This window comes from Filicampus tigris, chromosome 8 (assembly GCF_054856515.1).
Source record: "Filicampus tigris isolate MCC_2025a chromosome 8, RoL_Ftig_1.0, whole genome shotgun sequence".
In the NCBI taxonomy this organism is placed as follows: Eukaryota; Metazoa; Chordata; class Actinopteri; order Syngnathiformes; family Syngnathidae; genus Filicampus; species Filicampus tigris.
The window spans coordinates 20,930,890-20,953,594 of NC_141224.1; the positions used below are offsets into that span (position 1 = coordinate 20,930,890).

The window sequence follows — 22,705 nt, forward strand, 5'->3', positions numbered from 1 at the left end:
AAGAAAATGGAACAAAATGGACATAAGTGTTTTTCACAGGACAGCGACGATATACTGTAGGTCATCTGCCTACAACCTTCCAGTTTAGCTGCTAATAAATAGGTGTGCAGCTACCGGACTAAAGCAGCCATCAATCATGTAATCTTTTCATCATGCACATATGTAAGTAACAATGATGAGGGTGCTAGTGGTAGTTTGGTTGGAAACACCAACGGAAGCCCCATTAAAATGATGGTTGGACTATAGGTGATTACTAGTTGGTCCGGCTGGACAAAATGGCAGATAAACGGATAGTGGAAGGGTACCCCGGTAGTAGGCGGAAGGCGATAATCGAAACGCAAATTTTTAGTAAAATGCCCAGCTCTGACTATGATGTTACTGTCATAATAGTTATTAAAACTTCTTGGAATACAAAGAGCCACGGCCGGTTGAAGTGCAACTATTGCAAGTGATATTTTTAATCAATAATTCATAGTATGGTCCTTGAAAATGACTTCACAGGAAAATGGCCAGTATCACTAAAATGTTTGGAGTCCTGTCTTTATTTAAAAATACTGTTGAAATGCCACCGAAATGTAAATAATTTTGCGAGTGATTTATTCGTTGAGGAAGTACTATTAAATATTATATAAAAACGCAAGTGGGGGTGAGAACAAAACGTGACCAACTTTATTAATAGTTACTGGTTCTGAGATTGCTCATCACCTCACTGTCAAGAGTTCAGAAAGTAGCATAAACATGCGACGGTTTGTTGTTGCTAACTACTTTTTTACGTCATCCGCCAATCCCGCTACATTAGTAGGATGCAGGATTGAAATGTTTTTTGCTTTGAAGCTGCAGCAACAGATATATTTTTAGTATACAAAAAAAAGTTTGGTATCGATATTGATTTGGAGAAGTAGTTGTCGGTTATCACTATCGGTGGAGAAAAAACATTATCGTTCATCCCGAGAAATAACTAAAATAATCCCTCATGCTATTGTTAGGTGTCCAACTGCAGATGAGCTCTTGAGACTCCACAGTTTCCACTTTGCTGTCGTGGTCTGTTTTCTTGTTGCTCTCATTTATTTTTTTTCATATAATGTCATGTCATGTCATCTTCCAAAGCGCTTATCCTATACAGGGTCGCGGGGAGGTGCTGAAGCCTATCCCAGCCGTCAACGGGCGAAGGCAGACTACACCCCGAACTGGTCGCCAGCCAGTCGCAGGGCACACACAGACACCGCCACTGAGCGGGAATCGATCCCACGCTGCCCGCACACAACTCGGGCGTGTGTACCACTACACTATCAGTGACCCTTTTCATATAATGCAGAGAAGTAATCCATTGTCACTTCCCAACTGATGCGTAGCTTGGTCCGAGCAGTTTTCCCACCATACCAAACCAAAATGAATGCAGCCAATAGTTCTCGTTGTGTGCGCTATTTCAGCATCTGTATTGTGTGCTTGACCCCCATGTGTGTTTGTTGGGCGGTTGTGAGGCAAAGGAACGTAAATTGCTGTGATTATACGACAGTAATTGAGCAGTGATGGTGTGTTTAATTGAGTTCTTCCTGATGTCTCTGTGACAGGTGCCTGAGAGGCTTTTTTTTCCATACTGCCACGAAAGGCTTTGTTGTTTCTCTTTTATTTTGCTTCCTCTGTGTATGGCCTAATGGTTTATTTGACTGGGGGATGGTATAGCGACTGTAGGAGGGTTACCTGACAGAATGCGGTATATGTCTTTGTGCTCGTCTGTCTTTCAAAATGTGTATTTGAAGGCTTTCATTGTTCTTGCATCCTATATGTATTCGTGTGTCGCCATGCCTATGCTGATGTCAAAATATCTGTGTGTGTGTGTGTGTGCGTGTGTGTGTGTGTGTGTGTGCGTGTCTGTCTGATCTGCCTCCTGGGCTCTATGACCCAAATCAAATGGTAGGAAACATCAATTTCACTATCTTATCTCCTCCTCCCCTCCCTCCTCTCTCCTTGTCTAATTTCTTTTCTCCACTTGCTCTCCTCCCCTGCAGCTCCTCTCCTCCTCGCCTCCTTCTGTTCTAGAGGTGTGATTACGGTCCTCCCCTGTTTGTGTGTGCGTGATTGCTGACTCGTTGGTGATCTGAGCAGCCTGGCGCTGGGCATTGTATGGCGCAATTCCTGGATGACGTCCCTCGATGAATGCCTCTATTCACAATTATAGCCTCTCCATTAGTTGCAGCCCTCGCTGCCTTGTTGTAGTCTGTGCTTCTTCCATGCAGAAAGGCGCAATTAAAGGAGGACAAAAACAGGCGCGGACACAAACAGTGTACCCAGGAAAAACACTTGGTTGAAGAGCACTGTGTGTGTGTGTGTGTGTGTGTGTGTGGGTGTGAGTGTTAGTGTGGGTGTACCAGGCAGTCTCTTGAACATACAAACACCTATTAAGATGTTCACTGATTTTTCACATTTCACATTTTTTTCTATGGTTTTTGACTCAGCATGAGACTTAACATTGTTTTTGTGTTTTATGAAGATTACTGTTCTTATATTATTAATTTATTGTTGTAGCTGTCTTTCTTTTTGTCTGTATGATTTTACTCCACGTACAGCACTTGTATGCAGCATGGTTGCTTTTTAATGTGCTCTATAAATAAAGTTGAGTTGGAGTATTTTGTTCTTATGTACATATCATGATACAGTATATAGTACTGATGGCTGTGTTTAGATGAATTAATTTAAACAAATGAAAATAAAATGCCCCCCCCCCCCCCCACCCCCCCAGTTTTGCAGTTATTTAATGATTTTAGGGAGGATTGAATTGTAGTGGAGTGAATTTCAAATTTGTAGAGTAACATTCCAAATGAATCTTCTTCATATTTTTGGAAGTGTGCAAATGTTTTTTTCCTTATATTTACACATTTTTTGTATACTTTGTGATGTATCTTTTTTATTGTCGTGATCTTTGTTTTACACAGAATTCTCTTGTAATGGATGGGCCCAAGTAAAATAACGACTTCAAAGATCAAATTACTGAACAAATTTGAAAGAAAATTCTTTTTACTCATTTTTTTTTACTTTTCATAGTTATCTTTCTAAATGACGTATATGATCATCTGATCCACTACATATTTACAATATAAGGGTGGTATATATATATATATATATATATATATATATATATATATATATATATATATAGTACTGCATTTTGAATGTCTTTTATTTAAGCTTAATTTTTCTTTCTTCAAACTCAAAATGCCAGTCATACATACATACATACATACATACATACATACATACATACATACATATACATATATATATATATATATATATATATGTATATATATATATACCCATCCATTATCTATACCGCTTCTCCTCACAAGGGTCGCAGGGCATGCTGGAGCCTATCCCAGCTGTCTTCGGGCAGTAGGCGGGGGACACCCTGAATTGGTTGCCAGCCAATCGCAGGGCACACAGAGACAAACAAACATCCACACTCACAATCACACCTAGGGCAATTTTTAGAGAGTCCAATCAACTTACCATGCATGTTTTTGGAATGTGGGAGGAAACCGGAGTACCCGGAGAAAACCCACGCAGGCACGGTGAGAACATGCAAACTCCACACAGGGAGGCCGGAGCCGGGATCGAACCCACGACCACTGAACTGTGATGCGGACGATTTAGAGTGTCCAATCAACCTACCATGCATGGTTTTCGAATGTGGGAAGAAACCGGAGTACCCAGAGAAAACCCATGCAGGCACGGGGTGAACATGCAAACTCACACAGGAAGGGGGATCGAACCCACGACCTCCGCACTGTGAGGCGGACGTGCTAACCAGTCGACCACCGTATATATATATATAATTTGTTTTTTAAATAAGAGTTTGGTCCTCTTCTCCGCACTGTGAGGCGGACGTGCTAACCAGTCGACCACCGTATATATATATATATATATATATATATATATATATATATATATATATATATATATATATATATATATATATATATATATATATATATATATATATATTGTTTTTTAAATAAGAGTTTGGTCCTCTTCTATGATCTGTGTTTTATTGTGAATGCGAAGTAGTTCAAAGTAATATTGCAGAAACAAGAAGCCCAAATTATGTGGTACATGACAAACACCTAAACCCAAACTTTCCTTTAAAATTGTGAATTTAATGACGTTGAATTTTTTTGTTGACGTTGACGTTGAAATGTACACGCAAAAAAAATTTCAAAAGCTTGGCCACATAAGACAAAGCTGTGTTCAGAACATAATAGGGGAACAGTAAATTATTTTGTGAGAAACTGCATGAAAATTGTTCCTTTGAAATTGGTTGTTGTTTAATATTTGTTAAGATGTAATTTCACTTATTGATATTGATTATGTCAATTACAAAGAATTACAATGATGCTGCATATACACTGTAAATTGAGTTTAGGATATGACAGAAGACCATCACTATAAGAGCAAAAGAAAAACTTTAGAATCTGACTTCAATTCCAGTTTACATAACCAACCTTTCATTTGTGTAGCAATCAAATCACACATTTATCATTGTGAAGTTTTCCTTTGCCCGTTTTTTTTTTCTTTCTCCCTCAAATGATCTCCTGCTGACCACTGTGTCCATGTGCTTGCATCATCTCCCTCCTTAGACAGTGTTGTGGCCGAGCCCCTGTCCAAGTGACCGAAGGGGTTCACCACATGATCACAGACAGGAAGGAGCTCGTTGCTGATCTCACCATTCCAGCCAGTCACGAGGTGCTGCACAGAGACACACAACAGACACACGCTGTCATTTACTATTCCGATAGTATTCCAATAGTGGCCTAATTTCCTATGGATTACAGTTTCCCCTGAACATATCTGCATTGATTAACTTCACATGTTGGGATGTGCCAGGCGGCGCAAAGGGTGACACTGAGCAATGGCTTGCATTGTCGGGGTACAAGGATAGAATTTGTGCACATGCAGCATTTCCTTTCAAAGCCTCGCTCACTGTCAAGGCTTTCGGATACAAATCCTTGTCTCGGAGTAATAACATCTGAAAATGTCAGAATCATAGCCACTGAGATAGGGATCAGACAGGTGAATCAGGACTGAGATATTGTTATTCTGATCCTATCTGCACACAACACTCCAAGCAGGTTTGAATACAATTAAATATCATTCCATCTTGAAAAACAAGCACTTGGATGTTCAATTGGAATATAATTGGCGCTCTATTTCTTTTTTTTTTCAGCACTGTGTGTGAATGTGCAGCTCAGCTTGTCTTTGCGCGAGTGCGCAATGCATGGAGCCCTGACAACATTTTTACCCCAAATTCTCACACGAGTGGTAGATCCGAAGACATTGTAGAAGCAAAGAGGAGGAAACAATTGAAAAAAGGACAAATCGATGTTCGGAGACACGACAAACAGACCTTGCAACCTCCCAACCACACACACAAACACGCGCAGCTTGAGTGTTGCACGTTTCCTTGGGCTCTGTTCGACTGCTAAGCAGAGCTGAGGAGAACGAAGCTCAGAAAAATACTTGGCCTACAAATAATTTTCTTTGTTTCATCCATTAGGATGTTGGGTTGAAGATGGTGTGTGCGTGTGTGGGTGTGTGTGTGTGTGTGTGTTGGGGGGGGGGTCCCTCAGAGACAAACGAAATAAACATCTCCGTCTCTCTGTGAGCCTCCCTCTCTTTCTCACTTTCACCAAAGGACTCTCATCTAAAGTAGAAGAGAAAAGATCCGCTCCAGGAAAAGATGGCTGTCATCTGTTTGTGTTGACGAGCTAGAGGCCAGAAAAGATTGCATTGCTTGAATGAGCGGGCGATCTGTCAGTGTGAAGAATTCAATGTGAAAAGGATCATTGCGGTTTATCTTTTCTTGGGCTTATACTTTTGTGGATTGGCTTTTAATTCATGAGCGTAATAACACGCTTAATGTATAACACTGTGCTTACTAAGGTCTTTTCAATGATGTGGTGATTTAGTGACAGTGCTATAAACATGGCAAGCTAATTAAGCACTTAAAATGTGAACTTGATTATTCGAAAGTTAACACTGTAGTAAAACGTTTTTCAAAAAATATATATTTTTGACTGTAGTTATATTTACATGTTGAATAGTTATTATCTAGATATCTGTAACGTTGTGACTAATCAAAAGCACAGATAGATATCTGTATACCGGTATATATTTACCGGTGTATACAGAGCTGGGCATATTACTAAAAATTGAGTGTCCGTTATCCGTCATCCATAAGCAGCGTGGGTACCCTTCCGCCGTCCATCATTCGTCTTTTTTCTTCAGGGGGGAAACAAATAGTAGCCATCTATTGGCCGGTCTGGCTCTAATTCTAAACGACTGTCCGACTGCAATTTCACTCATGATGAATGACGGACCAGCAAATTACAGTATAGTAAAATGCCCACCTATGACAGAAAGTATCAATTCTATGTCTGGTTCAGAGATGGGAAATCCAGGTCCAGAAAGTCACAGTTTGGCTTTAGCCACAGGTGCTTCTACTTCAACCGGCAGGTAAACAAGCTCAGTTGATTAGAAGCACCTGTGGCTCAAGACAAACTGTGGCAGAATATAAGAATATAAAAAATATTTAAAAAATATAAATAAATTCCTGGGATTGAATGGCTGTGACTGTGAAAAGACAAGTAAATTTGTCAATGGCAGTGAATGAGTTAACACTGCTGAAGAAATCCATTAACCAAACACAAACTTACTTTAACAACACAATTGGCCACAATATTAATTATTTTTGTCTTAGTTGATTTTGTCAGTATTTACATTTGTACTTCCCAAGAATGTTAGAACTATTTTCATGCTTGTCAAATGTGATTCTAAACATATTTTTTTGCTCCATGACAGATTGCATCCGTGTACTCTTCACAACATTCTCCCTCCACCCAGGAGCAAGACATCGTATGCTCAGTCTTCACCAGCCTGGGAGTTCTCTTCGCTCTGTGTCTTTTTATAGGTTTGTCTTACTCTACTCCCAACTGTGCCTCTATTTTCGTGAATGCTGTGAGAAATAATTGAAAGTGTTGTGTGCAGTCTTATCTTTTACAGCGCTCACACTTCCACGTGCCTTGTAATAAACTGTATCGGTAAAATCCCTGCTGGCTGCGGATTCTTTATTCCTGTGAGATGGTAAACACTTGCTGGAAATTTGAGCCAAGATCAAATCTTCACCAGGGACTGAGACAGTGGTTGATTGATTTAAGATTCAACTGTTTGTGCTTGTTTTGTACCTTGTGAAAACACGGTCGGTCGGTCTGTCTGTCTGTCTGTCTGTCTGTCCATCCGGAATGTAACCGTATTCAAAGCATTTGGTAAATTGTGCAGTAGTGAACAGAATTAGTACAAAACAAATATAAGGCAAGGGACAGGAAGTGTAGAACTGCCTCACAATGGAATCACATTTCCACTCTGTAAACAAATGCCGGATATCTCAGCCTCTGGTCAGTGGATGTCATGGCTAGCATCATGCTCAAGTCTTCTTGCTAGTGTGTTTTGGGTCATTATCTGGCTACAGAATGCTGGATATCCCTCTAACTTTGCTTCCATTTTTCTTCTAATTGGTAGTAAAGATGTTTGTATAGACACTTTTATTCATGTTGCTGCTGCTGTGATGATGTGGTACATCAATGAACATTAATGAGTCCGTCCCACAAGAAGCCATTCAACCTCAGGCCGTGACATTCCCTCCACTGAGATTGACAGATGACTTTGTATGTTTGAGATCATGTGCAGATCTTTTCTTTCACTAACCTTTAGGTTTTCTATCACTTTGAGAAATGTTTTGTCAGAATATTTCAGGCCTGGCCATGTTCTCTGACAAATTCCAGGCTCTCTTTTCTGTACTTCTTTCTTAATGAGTGGTTTGCATATTCTGATAAAGCCTCTGGCCCTCTGAAGTCCTCTGGAAACATTTGATTCTTTTTCCTTGGCTTCTGCGCTCTGGAGGTTATTGCTTAAGGCGAGACAGGGTTGTCTAGGAGGGCGAGCCTTCTCTCGTTAAGTTTCATCAAATGTTTTCCTTGATCGAACCATTCGGCATCTTTTACTTAGTACATGAGTGATTGCTTTCTTGCTCAAGTCATTGCAAATGGTTGCACTGGATGTCGTGTGATGGCTGAGATTGATTTTTCAACTTTAATCAGCTTTGCAATTGTTTATTTTTCACTCGTAGATAACCCTCTGCTTTTCATGTCTGTTTCACCTCTTCACTAATTTAAAGCGGAAGTCAACGCAAACATTTTTTTCAAGAATATGTTGTAGGCCCTCTAGTTGAAACACAGCATTCTGATTAATAATGTGTTTGTGCAATATGAGTTAAGCAGCAAAAGCCACCTCTTTTTAGCCATCTCAGGAGGCGGCTATTTTATCACTACCGTCGACTGAAAATGACATCACAACTGCACAGGGCTCAGGTAACGACCAATTACGGCTCAGCTTCAGAAAACAGGTCCGCCGTGATTGGTCGTTACCTGAGCCCTGAGTAGTTGTGATGTCATTTTCAGTCGACGGAAGTGACAAAATGGCCGCCCCCTGAGATGGATAAAAAAGGGTGGATTAAGTTTTATTCCACAAACGCAATATTTATCAATATGCCCCGTTTCAACTAGTGGGCTTGCATAGAACATATTCTTGACTTCCACTTGAAGGTAGTTTCCACAGGCAAAATTCGCTGTGTAAGGCTAAACGCTGAACTGCTGATCTCTAGTCTCGCTATTTACGGAAAAAAATAAAATAATTAGTCTTCCAATACTTTTGGAAAGAAGTGTATCTATTTGTTGGATTCACTGTACCCAATTTTAAGCAACCAAAAAGATGTGTGGTTTTGTTTGTATGAGTATTTAATTAATGCACTCTAAAAACAGTTGGGTTGAAAATAACACAATTTGGGGTCAAAAATGGACCGATCCATTCCGATCCAGTCAATTTGACCCATTTTCTTTCATTGTTTTGTACAAAACAGCGCAATTTTTGGGGTTGTTTTGTACCAAACTACACATTTTTTGAGTTGTTTTTGCAGAAAACAATCGAAAAAATGGGTTGGGTCTAACTGACCCAAGTAGTGGGTCTGTCCATTTTTGACCCGAAATTGTGTAATTTTTAACCCAACTGTTTTTAGAGTGTGATATTAAACCCCTGCGTTTGACCTTTCATTTACAGCAGGGCATTTATCCACAAACTCCATGTTGTGACAACAAAATAGATGATCAGACAATGCAACAACTTGGCCTTACCAGAGCAGACGTGTGGAAGGTGCTGCTGCAACCAGGACAAACTGCAAAGTGAAAGGCAGTGCAAGGAGTGCGAGAAGAGGGAGAAAATGAACAAAGGGTTTAAAAAAAAGAATGAATTCAATCAACAGTGCAGCAAGTCAGATGATCATGAATCAACTCCATGGCCTTGTGTGTGCGGCCTTACTGTCAGCAAAGATTCTTTAGGAGGATTACCGACTTGGTTTTCAAACTCCATCACTCTGTCACCCTGCAAACACATACAAACATAAATCACTGCTTAAAAACAAATCGTCTCGGGAGCAGGTTTCTCCTTTGCTTCAAGTTCCACAGCTCAGACAAATATGTTTGTCTTTTTCCACTTCGTTGAAGTGCGAATTCAGATCTGCATAGCAGGAAATGGATAAGTCTTTCATTAAGGAGCCTCCGTCACTCCCCATTGGCTTGGACAAATAACAAATTAATTTCTAGCCGCCTAATTTCTCTCTGTTCTCCACTGAATTTACGCTAACATCAAATTACCGATCACAGGAATGTGAACTCCCTCAAGTCTTTATCAATTCATTAAAAATATGCCGCAAAGGAGACGCTACAGAGGAAGTTCTCTTTTTAATTTGACTGCATGCCTCCTTTAGCACCTCCGCACTCGACAAACACAGATCAACTGATGTGTGTCATTCAAATGAGGATATTCGACATACCTGAAACAAACTGATGGCGAGACAAGTTGCTTTGTGGTAATTACAGAGTTGACTTTCAACTTTTCAAAGTAAAGCAGTCTGACTTAAAAACAAAAAAAAACCAACAAAAAAAGCCTTTTCGCTGTGGGTAGCGCTGTTTGGTAAAGAGCAGTTGTGTATTGACAGGGCCGTATTGATGTTTCAATTAGAGCAGTGTTACATTGTGCAGCAGCATGGTAACACCATGCATCTCCTGCCATCTGCTCTGCCTCCACGTCTGACGAACGACACACGTGGGGCTAATCGAGCCGCACATGAGCGATGGGACTGCGAGCTCTGACACGCGCACACACCAACACACGCTCCTCCTTTATGTGCATCCTTCTGCAGAAAACTGGGGGAAGGATGAGGGCGAGCTCCTGTTTTAACACCCTTCAGAAAGCCTGTGATTCCTCCCCTTCTGCCTTCACGTGCGCATCACACGCAGGTTATTCCTCTGACTGGGAACATGCAAAACAGCAGATGTAGGAGTTAAAATACATCAAAAGCTCATCTGATGCAAAGATTTAAAAACAAAATCATAATAAATACAAGGGGGGCTGCTTGTGCCAGGCTTCCCTCGCTGGCATTACTGCCTGCCAAACCACATGAATCAAAGACCTCATTGTGTGGATTATTCCGTTAATCTATTGATGCCATTGAGAAGTATCGCAGGTGTTAATGTGCCAGCTTCCCCCCTGCTTTATCGGGGAGGTGTAGCGTTAGGTCGGTAATCTGTTTTAAATGCTTTCTGGGGAACGAGACACTGAAACGCGGCCAAGAAAACTCTGCTATGGTGAAGAGCTTTCCTTTAATACAACACAGGCGAGACTGGTGCCAACAGGGATGAGCCAAGGAGCAACACTTGTTGAAATATTTGACTGCGTGAATAATAAGCAGGGAGGGGGATGATATAGCTGAAGCAGTCCCATACCGACATCCATCCCACAAACGCCTCACTGCTCATCTCCTCTTGTGTTTTCTCTTGCAGGAGTCGTGCGTTCAGTCCAAAACTCAGCTCCGCTCCCGCTCCAGCCGATAGACATTCGAGGAGAAAGCAAAGCGACGGAGAAAGGGAAAGCGATAAAGAGGCAGAGAGTGATGAAAGGTAAGAGGGAAAGGGGACAGAAAGAGAGGTAATCCTGCCTTTTCTATACTCCCCAGGGTGGTCTCTTCATCCAGGCCTTCAAAAAGAGGGACGGCATACACCTCCCCGTGACAATGGAAGGGACCCACAGGGGTTGTTGCGAACCGTGCGTGTGCGCGCGCGGCGCGGTACAGCTTTAAGCAGGCCTTTGAGTGGCCTAATTGCATTGGAATACAGCAGTCTGAGAGCTGGCTCAGATCACGGTGGGCTGCTTGGAGGGGTTAGAGCCCGCACCTTCCACAGCCACACTCAGCAAAAGAGAGCTCAATGCGCACAATTAACGCTCTCCCTCTCGTTAACTCGCTCCCCACTTTTTGTCCTCCTCAACTATTTCAGACCCCTTCCCACCCTGCGCCTTCGCTGCGGTTCCCTCCCTCACGCCTCAGACTGTCGTCATCGGCCGACACATTAATCCGCCCTTGCGGCCTGTCAATCTCCATCCTCTTTGATGCCCGCAACAATTAGAGCAGGCATGAAAGGCGTGGGTCAGCTGCTGTTATGTAAGCCTTGCAGCAGGCCTTGACAACCATTTTTTTTCGTACCTGTAATTAAATAAACAGTATTTATCATATCACTTTAGAAGACATTATCCCGCTTGATGCTCGATTCAAAAGTATTCAATACGCAGGTCAAAATGGATCCTAGTCATGGCTATTGTTAGTAATAATGTCAGTCAGTCCATCTATAATTCACTTTAATTCAATTATTAAAAATTGATGGTTATTTTTATTGTATACAAGTATGCCACGTTGTACTGTCCTTGTGAGCCCCTGCAAATGGAGGCCCTCAGAATAAAATGTGTGGAATTCCAAAATGATGAAATGTTTAAGTGGAACCTCTTGTGGCAATTAAAGCTGGAAGTCACGATTGTTTTGTTTCAAATGCATTGTGATGGTGTGAAAAGGCCAAATTGTGACACTTCTGTCACTTTCCAAACACTTTTGAAGCTGTCCATTTTGTTTGATCACCCAATAATATTATATGTGTGACTGCGGGCGGCACAGTGCAGCCTTTGACTGGTGCATCTGCATCACAGTGGCCATTTGTGGGTTTACTTCAGGTCCTCTAGTCCTTCCCGCACAAATCCATGTCCGGTTAACTGACGGCATGAAATTTCCCATCGGTGTGAATTGTTGTTTGCCTCTATCGTTCAGCTCTTTGATTGACTGGTGATCAGTCCGGGGTGTACCCTGCCCAAAGTCAGCTGGGATAAATTCCAGCTCACCTATGACCCTGCATGAGCAGGATAAGTGGAAGAAAAAAAGATGGATGGATGGATGGACCAACTCCTTTCCATCAAGTGATTGAAAGCATCATTAAGGTTATTATTGTGCTTTAAATGTCAGATGAGACATAAGTGCATAATCTTTCCTACTGCGAAACATGTCATGTTGTCTGACGTGGAATCCGGGAGCTTCTGTGTATGCATCATTTTAGACTTCACAAACTGGCACAGTGGACAGAGCGCGGAACAAGCCATTTAGATAACATATCATATTTTACCAGCCCCTCCTTTGTCTCTCTTCATTACACAAGCCATGTCTTAATAAAATGCAATTATTTCCGCTCAGAGGACGCTTTCTAGTGAGAAAATGGCAGAGGGATGTGAACTGATGTATGGGGAGACGGTTGCCTAATTAGAGCGTTAGAAATTGAATCTTTACAACACACGGGTCATATAATTATCCCACTGTTAATTTAATGCTTACATTCTCTGCTGTTCATCTTTATACCCTTAAATGTTGGTTGGCAGTGGCCCTTGGTGCTCTGGGATTTTTTTTAATTTTTTTTTTAACGTAGAAGAGGTTTTAGCTTGGCCCCTAACACGGGCCCCTTTAAGTGATTGAGTAACGGCGGACCCTGCAGTCCAAATAACAAGGCTCACATCATTTATGCATTGTTAAACCATGTAATTGAAACAGACATATTTTGCATATTAGACCATTAGAATAATGTGCTTTGCGTTTCTCCCAACACGACTATTTAAGCCTGTGTGGCGATGTGGTAATTCCTTGAATTACAGCCTAATTACCACAATGTTCTTTTGATTTGGCCCATTTCGAAGTTACGCCACAATAATGTTCAATATTACCAGAAGGAATTACTGAGCCGTGCCCGGAAATTTTATCTCGTATCCCTTGAATTCATTCAAAGGATTATTAGCCTATGAATTGATCGACATTAATGGCCCAATCAGGTGCACTTGTCGAAGAGTTCCACTTCTAAGTGGAATACGGTACAAGCACTTGGTGGTTTTTCCATCAGGCTTTGTAGAGTGCTGCCATCTGTTTATTCTTAAAAGGATGGTTTGCTCGACACAAGTACGGTGAAAGTGATTCCCAAGCCTTAACACTTGGAAAATATCTTTTTGTAAATTAGGCATTAAGTGGTATTCACTTGAGTCAATGTGGGAAATATTCCACCTAGACACTAATAAAAATGCGTTGCGCTTTGTGTTTGTAGCGTTTGTATGATGGCCATTTCATCGACACTCACTGACCACAACATTAGGTACAGCTAATTAAATCCAACACAAGAGTTGAATCCAAAATACATTTTCAAGCAATGTTTAATTTGGAATTATTTGATTTAAGAAAATGAAATTGACAGTAATGTATTACATGCGCTGAAACAGTGTAGTTTGGCTATGTTCACAAGAGAGAGAAACTATAGAAACATGGCTCAGTTTGATACAGCATAATTACACAACTGCAAACAGCAAGCATAATAACAAATATTTTCCTCTCTCTGCCAGACTTTTGAGCAACAATCTTGCACAGGTCCTGCATATTTCTTCTGTTTGGACGTAGAACTGATTAACAATTGCATTTAAGTCTTTCCTAAATGTTACAATTTTTTCCTGAAATTTAGTTTGTCTAATGGCTTTGTCACAAATGTCTCGATGCATGATCCAATAGAATGAATTATTGAATGATATATATAGATAAATATTTCTTTATTTTTTTCTTTTTTATTTTTTAAATAAAAGTAGTTTGCTTTATCTCACTGCAGTGTGAGGAGAAGCTTTGAGGAGGCACATAATCTCTCTCATCTTTTCGGTTTCCTTCTCCTTTCTCCCTCTCAGGGCTCTGTGCTCTTTCCTCCTCCCTCCTTTATCCCCGGCCAGGCTTTGTCCCCACAGCAGAGAGCCTCTCTAAATAGAGGCCTTTAGATGGCACAGGAGCATTCAGGGAGGGGGGGAAGGGAGCAACGCCACTGCTGTTGTTTCATTGACGTCTCCCTATGGCAACCGGCAGTGGTGAGCCAGGAATGTCCCCTCTCCGGACAAAGTCCTGGTCCCTGAAGCTGACACCAGGGGGACGACAGCTGGAGCGGGATGGAAGCCTGCTCCCTCTGCGCTGGACCAGAGGCCCGGTTTGAACATTAAACTGCCTCATCATATATTTTGGTCCGTCTGCGCTTCACTGGGTGATGAGCAGCCAGTTTTCCCATGCACACGCCATTAAACTTGAGTGTTATGAATGATAGAACTGCTGAAAATATTTGTAAGATCTGTTTTGGTGACGTAAGGAGGCTCTCGCTATTTTGTCTTTGTTATGGCCCTCTTGCAGAATAGTCTACAACGATTTTAAGGTCATAAAAACATTATCACACTCATCACAGGAAAAGTGCATCTTTTTTTTCATTATTAGAAAACAACTATTAACAAAGTTAGAGAACATATACATTTTTTTCCACATTGAATGCAAAACATCCACTTAAATGTTTTTTGAACATTTTGAAAGTTAAAAAAAAAAAAACTTTGTGTTTTTGTACATTTCCTAAATTCTAATGGCCTATGTTTAATAGGTTTAGGTATCTCTTTTTTATTGATCAAATACAAATGTGTTGAACAGAATTTACCCTGCAGGTCGCTTGCAAATAATTTAATCAGGCAACTATTTAATGTGTGGCCATTATACGTAAACGTGCATTCCAAGTATGTTTTTAATAATGTATAATTTTGTTGTTTCTGTTTGTCTTGCAAATTATATTGTCTTGAGTTTCGTACATACATGCAACTTTTTTTTTTGTCTTATTGCTTATTCAAACGACAGCCGGTTTCATTTACTGAGTACTTATAACATGTACAACAATGGCACGTCATTAAATTGTGTTTTTAGAACTGCAAGTGTTTCAAGTCGTTAGATTCGCGCACGCGTTGTTTTGAAACCATTTTGTTCGAATTTTTTTTTCCATGTCAGTTCGGGGCTGAATTGCATCTTAACGTAAAGTTAAACATTTCAAACCCGAATACAAGACAAAGTGGAAAATAAATGGGCAGAATGGCTACCATACAACATGATCAGCTTAAATGCAAGTATTGCACATGCAGTAAGCTAGATCAGCACAAACAACTGCATCTGCAAACATTTAACGGGCCATTCTAATGTGTATCGGCACGATGTACCTCCAAATGAAAGATTTACACAACTAAATGAGGACATTGTACACGCACACAATGTAATATGCTCATCACGACAATTGGTTTCAGCGATCAATAAATGTTGGGCATCAGAGCTTTTCTGGGGCTAACGGCTACACGTGAGACGAGTACATCTTGAGTCATGACAGCGCGTGATAATCCAAATAAATCAACTCTATCTTACAGTCGCACTGCCACTGCCGAAGCCGCCGCTCCGCGCCTCCATGGTGCACTCCAACGCTCTCCTCCACTCAGCCTCCTCTCGCACCCCAATCACCAAAGAGAGAAGCGCGTTCCCCGCGGCCAATCGGCACGCCGTCGTCCCTAGCAACGACGTCCATCAGCCTGGCGTGGCCAATGAGCGCGCGGGGCGGGGCGGCGCCGAGTCGCAGGTGAGCCACGGCGTCCACTCGGCAGAGCGCCTGGGAGGGAGCCGCCTGTAGGCAGCAGACTAGAGGATGCGTGCGTCAAATGCCAGCTGGTTCTAATGCGAGCTAGCAGTCCGGCTCCGAGCGTCATGGCGACCGCAGCGTCTAACCACTACAGCATCCTCACCTCCAGCGCATCCATCGTGCACTCGGAGCCCGGCAGCATGCAGCAAGCCGCGGCGTACCGGGACGCGCAGAGCCTGTTGCAGAGCGACTACCAGCTGCAGGGCAGCGGCCACGCGCTGAGCCACGCTCACCAGTGGATCGCCGCGCTGTCCCACGGCGAGGCGGCCCCGTGGTCCTCGGAGCAGGACATCAAACCGGCGGTGCAGAGCGCCCGGGACGACATGCACAACTCCAGCGGCAACCTGCAGCACCAGTCACGGGCGCCGTCCCACCTGCAGGTGCACCAGACGGCGCACGGCGGGAGCCACCACGACGCCCGGGCGTGGAGGACCACCACGGCGGCGCACATCCCCAGCATGGCGACCACCAACGGCCAGAGCTTGATCTACTCGCAGCCGAGCTTCGGCGTCAACGGGCTGATCCCGGGGCCGGGCGGCGGCGGCCAGGGGCTGCACCACCACAACCTCCGAGACCCTCACGAAGACCACCACAGTCCGCACCTGAGCGAGCACAGCCATCCGCCGTCCCAGCAGCATCAGCACCAGCACGGGCCGAACCACCACGACCACTCGGACGAGGACACGCCGACCTCGGACGACTTGGAGCAGTTCGCCAAACAGTTCAAGCAGCGGAGGATCAAGCTGGGCTTCACGCAGGCGGACGTGGGGCTCGCCCTGGGGACCTTGTACGGGAATGTGTTCTCCCAGACCACCATTTGCAGGTTTGAGGCCCTGCAACTCAGCTTCAAAAACATGTGCAAGCTGAAGCCTCTGTTGAACAAGTGGCTGGAGGAGGCGGACTCCACCTCGGGCAGCCCGACCAGTCTGGACAAAATCGCCGCGCAGGGCAGGAAAAGAAAAAAACGGACCTCGATTGAGGTCAGCGTCAAGGGGGCTTTGGAGAGCCATTTTTTGAAGTGCCCAAAACCCGCCGCGTCGGAAATAATCTCCCTGGCGGACAGTCTGCACTTGGAGAAAGAAGTGGTAAGGGTTTGGTTTTGTAACAGGAGACAGAAGGAGAAACGGATGACGCCTCCCGGAGGAGCTCTGCCGGGGAGCGAGGACGTGTACGGGGACACGCCGCCCCACCACGGGGTCCAGACCCCCGTTCAGTGAGCCCGCCTTGCATCTTGGAGCGCTTCGACAGGACTTGGCCCAGATTTTCACTTATCTATGAACCACTGGACTATGAAACGATAGTGGGTGTTTTATGTATCATGAATAGCAGTGAGTACGCACACAATATCTGCAGTGAGAAATAAGAGGAGCCAAGAGGGGGGACGGGACCACCCCCCTCTCATCTCTCTCCCAGAGCTCAAGGAACATCGACGTGTGTTCTCTTCTGTTCTGAGGATACCAGCCGAGCACTGTGAGTCCATTCGACGCAGTTTCTAGGTGTAGCCCCCCATTGTGTCACGGAATTGGAACGACAGAGGGAGGGGAGGGCAGAAGGATGGATGCTGTTGTTTTCAACACCAAACGCAAGCATCCGCTCTTCAGCAGCAGGATAGCTTCGGCCACTTTAGCAACAACACAGTTACCGTGTGGGCAAAACAAAGCGAAATAATAAGAATTTTTAAAATCAGAATTTAAAAAGCAAAGGCGTTTTAGTTGTGTAGCTCCACGCAGCAAAGATACTTGCTGCTTGATTGGATGCTGGGGGCCACTAAAGAGTCTAGCTCAGGGTGAGCATCTGTCAGCTTTGCACTCGTTTTATTGCGCCGAGACAGCAGGCCACGCAGCTCCTATTTATTATGATAACTGAGGTCAGTCAGCATTTCATCATCCAAAACAAACACGTATCGATGTTAGAATTAAGATATTGATGATTATATAGATGTGGCTCACAGACTAAAACTCGTGGCCGTGGCTGGGATGTGATCATCATTAATAAGAGGATAAAGTCTTGTAATGAATCAAAACACCCCACCCCACCCCACCCCACCCCACTCGCCTTTATTCTCCTTTAGAATCCCAGCGCCAAAAAGATTTGTTGCGTCATCCGCAGGTCAGGACGGACTCTTGATTTCTACAATAATAATAACAATACTCGCATCCACTTTTGTAAATACTGTACTGTACTTTAGATGTCATGGTTCCATCTTTCTTTCTTTTTTTTTCCACTGGGGCACTTTTTGAATGAATATTTCAGAAAACGAATTTTTCAAATCCATTTTCCTTCATAATCTACCTGCTGCCTTGTGTCTGTGTGTTATTTATCGCTCTGCGCCTTCGCGGGCGCTTTTGATATATTTTTTTATGTCATGTAAATTCTGTTTAAATCGTTTAAGGAGTTTGATTCTCTCGCACTACTGCAGAAAAAAATGTGACTTCAATTACAAAATTCGTACGTATGCGTTATAGACTCAATTTTAGATAAAAAGCCATTCGTGTTTTTAAGGATTAACCACCAACGTCAGTCAGAGGTGACCGAAAAGTTCAAAAGAGCAAAACTAATCAGAACCTCTTATTTGTTCCCAAATACAATGAAGGCTAATAATATTCCCCCCCAAAATTCAGCATTTGATCAAAATTATTATTATTATTATTATTATGATTATGATGATGATGATGGTGATTATTATTATTATTATTATTATTATTATTATTATTGTTGCAGTGTTTGTTTTCAAGTTTTATTCATCTTCGCCGATGTTTTTTCACCACTTAGAAGCCTTTTGTTTGATATTTGTATTTGTCTGTTATTGTAATTTATTCTCGAAGGGATTTTGTGGAGGATACCGCTAGGACGATGCAGGTATAAAAGAAATCTTGGTTTTGTAAGGAACAGTATTTTCATTTGCATTTCCACATCCACAGTATCTGTATATACATCTTTTTATTCCGTAGATGGCCTCTTATTTTAGCAAAACATTTCCACCATCTCCAAGGGATTGTTTTCCACCTCGGAATTATTTTACCCGCGAGAAAGCAGGAGAAGCCCTTGTTACATTGAAATGTTTCTTCAGTAGCTTTAATCAATAGGTCCAAATTCCAAATTCATTGCAAGTTCAAATTGTGAGATTTGGATCTGCTCTCCACCTATCCAACGCTGATTTCACTTTTGTTCTGGTGACATATTTTATTTTTTGTTTGTTTGTTACGTTTTTGTTTGTTTTGTTTGTTTGTATGTTTATTGGGGGTTATAAGTCATATTCCCTGGATGAAACTGGGTTTACAGAGGTGGTAAATGTGTGGGTACTTCATGACTTATATGAACAAACGGACTTGCACATTTTTAAATAACGGGGTTGATATTAAAGAGCTTTTTTTCCAATGTCGGGGCTAAATGTGTTTTTAAGTCAAAAGTGAGATACTTCCCTGCCTTGATTTAAGGCCAATATCTTGAATCTTGTTTTGTTTGTGCATCAGTTTGCATTTTAAAAACAGAATTTGTCATTATTCCCATTATGAGGCCCGGTAGCCATTGGTGATTCACAGAAAGGCCCTTTTATCCTTGCAATTAAACAGCACGTCCCCAAAAATGCACTAAAATGAAATATGATGAGATAAACATACCGTAAAAGCATCACCTGATTGTTTTAGCCATTCTAGCTTTAAATATGTTTAATTCCTTTCAAACGCACAATGAAATGTTATAGTCCAGGCAAGGCAATACTTTCCCATATAACAAAAAAAAACAATAACAACAAATAATGATGATGATAATAATAATAATAATAACAATAATAATAACCATAATAATAATAATCATCTGTTTTGTGCTCAAGATAAAGTGAGGAGCTAAAGTGCAGACTATTTTGTCAGTGTGAAAAGCTGTGTTTAATGGCAAGTTGACTTTCAGATCGCATCCAACATTATATCTTGAATTATAGTGACGATGTTGTTGACCAGTTCACCTGATCAGAAACAAATTAACAAACGCGTTTATTTCAATTGCAATAGTTAAACGAATTGACACAATCGGCTGCCTCAGGTGCGTAAATGCCATCATTTTATATAGCAGTCAGATATAATTAGGTCTTAAATAGTATTTAATGAACTCATAAAACAAAATGACCTTAAATATGTCTGTCTGTAAAAAGTTAAGTGTTGTGGTTTCTTATTTAGACTCTCCTTTTCCACCTCGACTGTTTTTATGGCATTTTATAATTTAAGGCAATGTGATCAAGCAATTCCAGGAGCCATTAATTTTCCTTTAAAATGAAGAGTTCCAGTTTACTTCACCACCGGTAAACACGGCTTTTGAACTAGCCTGTCTGTAGAGGCTCCTCATTTTGTTAGAAGTCCGCTATGTGCGCCCCTGTTATCCAAAAAGTACACCCGCGTGCCCTTCACATGCTCGCTACAGCAAATGCAATTAATAGTGCGTCACGTTAATTACACATTCCACTTTATTTAGGTGAAATTTCCCATTAGACTTCCACGGATGGAAAAGTGCAGTGTTTGTGTTGCCGATGGTCGCCAAACGTGGTCTAGGAGTAGTAGGTGCTGTAGCGCCACCTAGTGATTCTATATGGCCCTCTCGCTGGCACTGGTGATGAGGAGCATTGGAAAGAGCACAGCTACTGAAATGTTGATTTAAACCAATCAATATCATGTTAAATAGGCGAAAAGAAAATGTAGAAATTTGAAGAAACATTTTCTACTGAATCTGAGGGGGCAATGACAAACAAAACAAACTAAATAAACGAACTAAAAAAAAAAGAAGCATGAATTGCAAAACATCTAAGACATCCAAGCCCAAATTATACATAAAAAGAAATAATGAATAATCTTTTTTTTGTTTTTTTTTTCATTTTTTCCAATAACCAGGTAATTTTATAGGGAATATCAAATGTAGCTATATGACTTTACTAACACATGAAATCAGTATTTATAATGGAAATAGCTGTGACACTTTAATTCATAACAAAAACATGTAAACATTGTAAATTACATTTAAAATATTCTTGTTTTATGAAATTGCATAACATTTCGTTAGTTGACTAATAATAACACCGAGCAGCGATGATCGATCTTTTGTGCTGTCCGATATATTTGGAATTTTATGGTGAATGTGACTCTCTGCTAACTATATTTTGAAACAATGACATGGTGGCCTGATGATTTAGTTTTGAAAGCTGTTGAGCATCCCGGGTTGAATAAATGCTGATAGACTGAATTCTGTATATAACTGACCAAGAGCCAACCAGTATTGATTCTAAACTCTATAAAGGTTGTCAACAAAAGACAACACAAGTCCTCCACAAGGCCAAGAAGATCATTGGAGACACGTGTTGGACACTTTTTGGTTCCAGCATCTCAACTCTGACACTTTGCAGCATACTTCTCTCAGCTCCTGCACATCGTAAATTGATTATGTTTTGGCAGTGGCTTGGATCAAGCAGGGAACAGTCACCTCTCGCCAAAGACATTTTGACAAGTCAAGGTAAGACAAGTGCGAGGGTAAAATGAAATTAACTCTGGATTCAGGAGTTCCTAGCACACTGGAGTTGAACAAGCAGATCGATTTTCTTATTATTAGAAATAAACCATTGCGGAGATTACCGAATGCTGACAAGCACAGTTTGAGGAAAAACAGTCCAAACAGAAGCCAAACATGACATATTTTACGGTGCTGCATGATTGCTATTTGATTCCTGACTTTAATCTGAAGAGTTAATTATTTACTAAAGCACACACATCTCTGAAGCAGCTGCCAAGAAATAGCTGATGTTAATATGCTGTCATCAGAAAACTACGCTGCATGTATAGTAGCTATCTTTAGTTTTCATTCTAGCTTGGAATTTGTTGCATGGTCCAGATTTACTTCCAAACATCATCCAATCTCTTATTAAAAAAAAAAAAAAAACACCGAAGCAAATCTTCTGATGCTGAATTGTGGGTTGTTGTTTTGTGGCGAATGAGAAGAGACAAAAAAAGTTGGTAAAGGCATCCTTTTTGTTGACATCAAGTTATTCAGGTCTGATCATAATGCTGTTTATACCACTTAGTGCTGTTTGAAAGCGACCTACAATGCACCAAAGGTCAAAAGGGACAATAAGTACACGACCTTGGGTCTAACACATGTATTTTTTAACAGCAATTCCTGATAATAGATTTCCTAATAAACTTGTTTCTCATATATTGTAGTTACATTTTGTGAGGAAGCTTTTTTGGAGCACCCATTTGCACAAGCCAAACATTGTGCAACGGCAATATTTGTCATTGTTGTTGTTCCATCTCGCTCAGACGCTCTGCAGCTAATTACACCGGCACACTTAAGCACACAAATACGTGTGTGCGTTCATTTGTAAACGAGTTAGTGTTTAATTAGAACTTCACATGAACTTTTCTGATCAGTGGAGCGAATCGTGTCACCCCATCAGTGCGTTATTATTCTGGCTATAATTGCTCGATATGCTCATCTGAGCGCCGATGCCTCCAAAGCCCTCCTGAGACACGGAGGGTCAAGGTAAACCAATCACAACAGTCAAAAGATATTGTAAATACATAAAAAAAAATACATTTAAAATGCTAAGTGGATATTAAAAGTCTGCACACCCTTGTTCAAATGGCAGGCTTTTGTGCTATATGAAAAATGAGACCAAGACATCATTTTACAATTTTTTCCACCATGTGACCTACAACCTGTACAACTCAATTGGAAAAAAAAATCTC

General features: G+C 41.6%; 2 protein-coding genes across 3 annotated transcripts; one reads left to right on the forward strand and one right to left on the reverse strand.

Annotated features, from left to right (window-relative positions):
• Nucleotides 1-4,174: 4,174 nt before the first annotated feature.
• LOC147144038 (uncharacterized) lies at nt 4,175-15,846 on the reverse strand. Of its 2 annotated transcripts, none has more exons than XR_015087895.1 (4): nt 15,713-15,846; nt 9,424-9,486; nt 9,240-9,280; nt 4,175-4,743 (listed from the first exon to the last, which is right to left on the reverse strand). XR_015087895.1 is itself a non-coding variant. In XM_086038592.1 (4 exons), exons 1-4 carry the CDS (start codon nt 15,752-15,754, stop codon nt 4,534-4,536), a joined length of 327 nt encoding a protein of 108 aa, XP_085894718.1. In that variant the 5' UTR covers nt 15,755-15,840; the 3' UTR covers nt 4,175-4,533. The 2 variants fall into 2 exon arrangements, 1 of the variants encoding a protein (XP_085894718.1); XM_086038592.1 differs by having other exon boundaries at nt 9,453-9,486; nt 15,713-15,840.
• Nucleotides 15,847-15,952: 106 nt separating this feature from the next.
• Nucleotides 15,953-22,503, forward strand: pou3f2b (POU class 3 homeobox 2b). The gene has a single exon (XM_086038591.1). It carries the CDS (start codon nt 16,016-16,018, stop codon nt 17,195-17,197), a length of 1,182 nt encoding a protein of 393 aa, XP_085894717.1. The 5' UTR covers nt 15,953-16,015; the 3' UTR covers nt 17,198-22,503.
• The last annotated feature ends 202 nt before the right edge of the window (nt 22,504-22,705 follow it).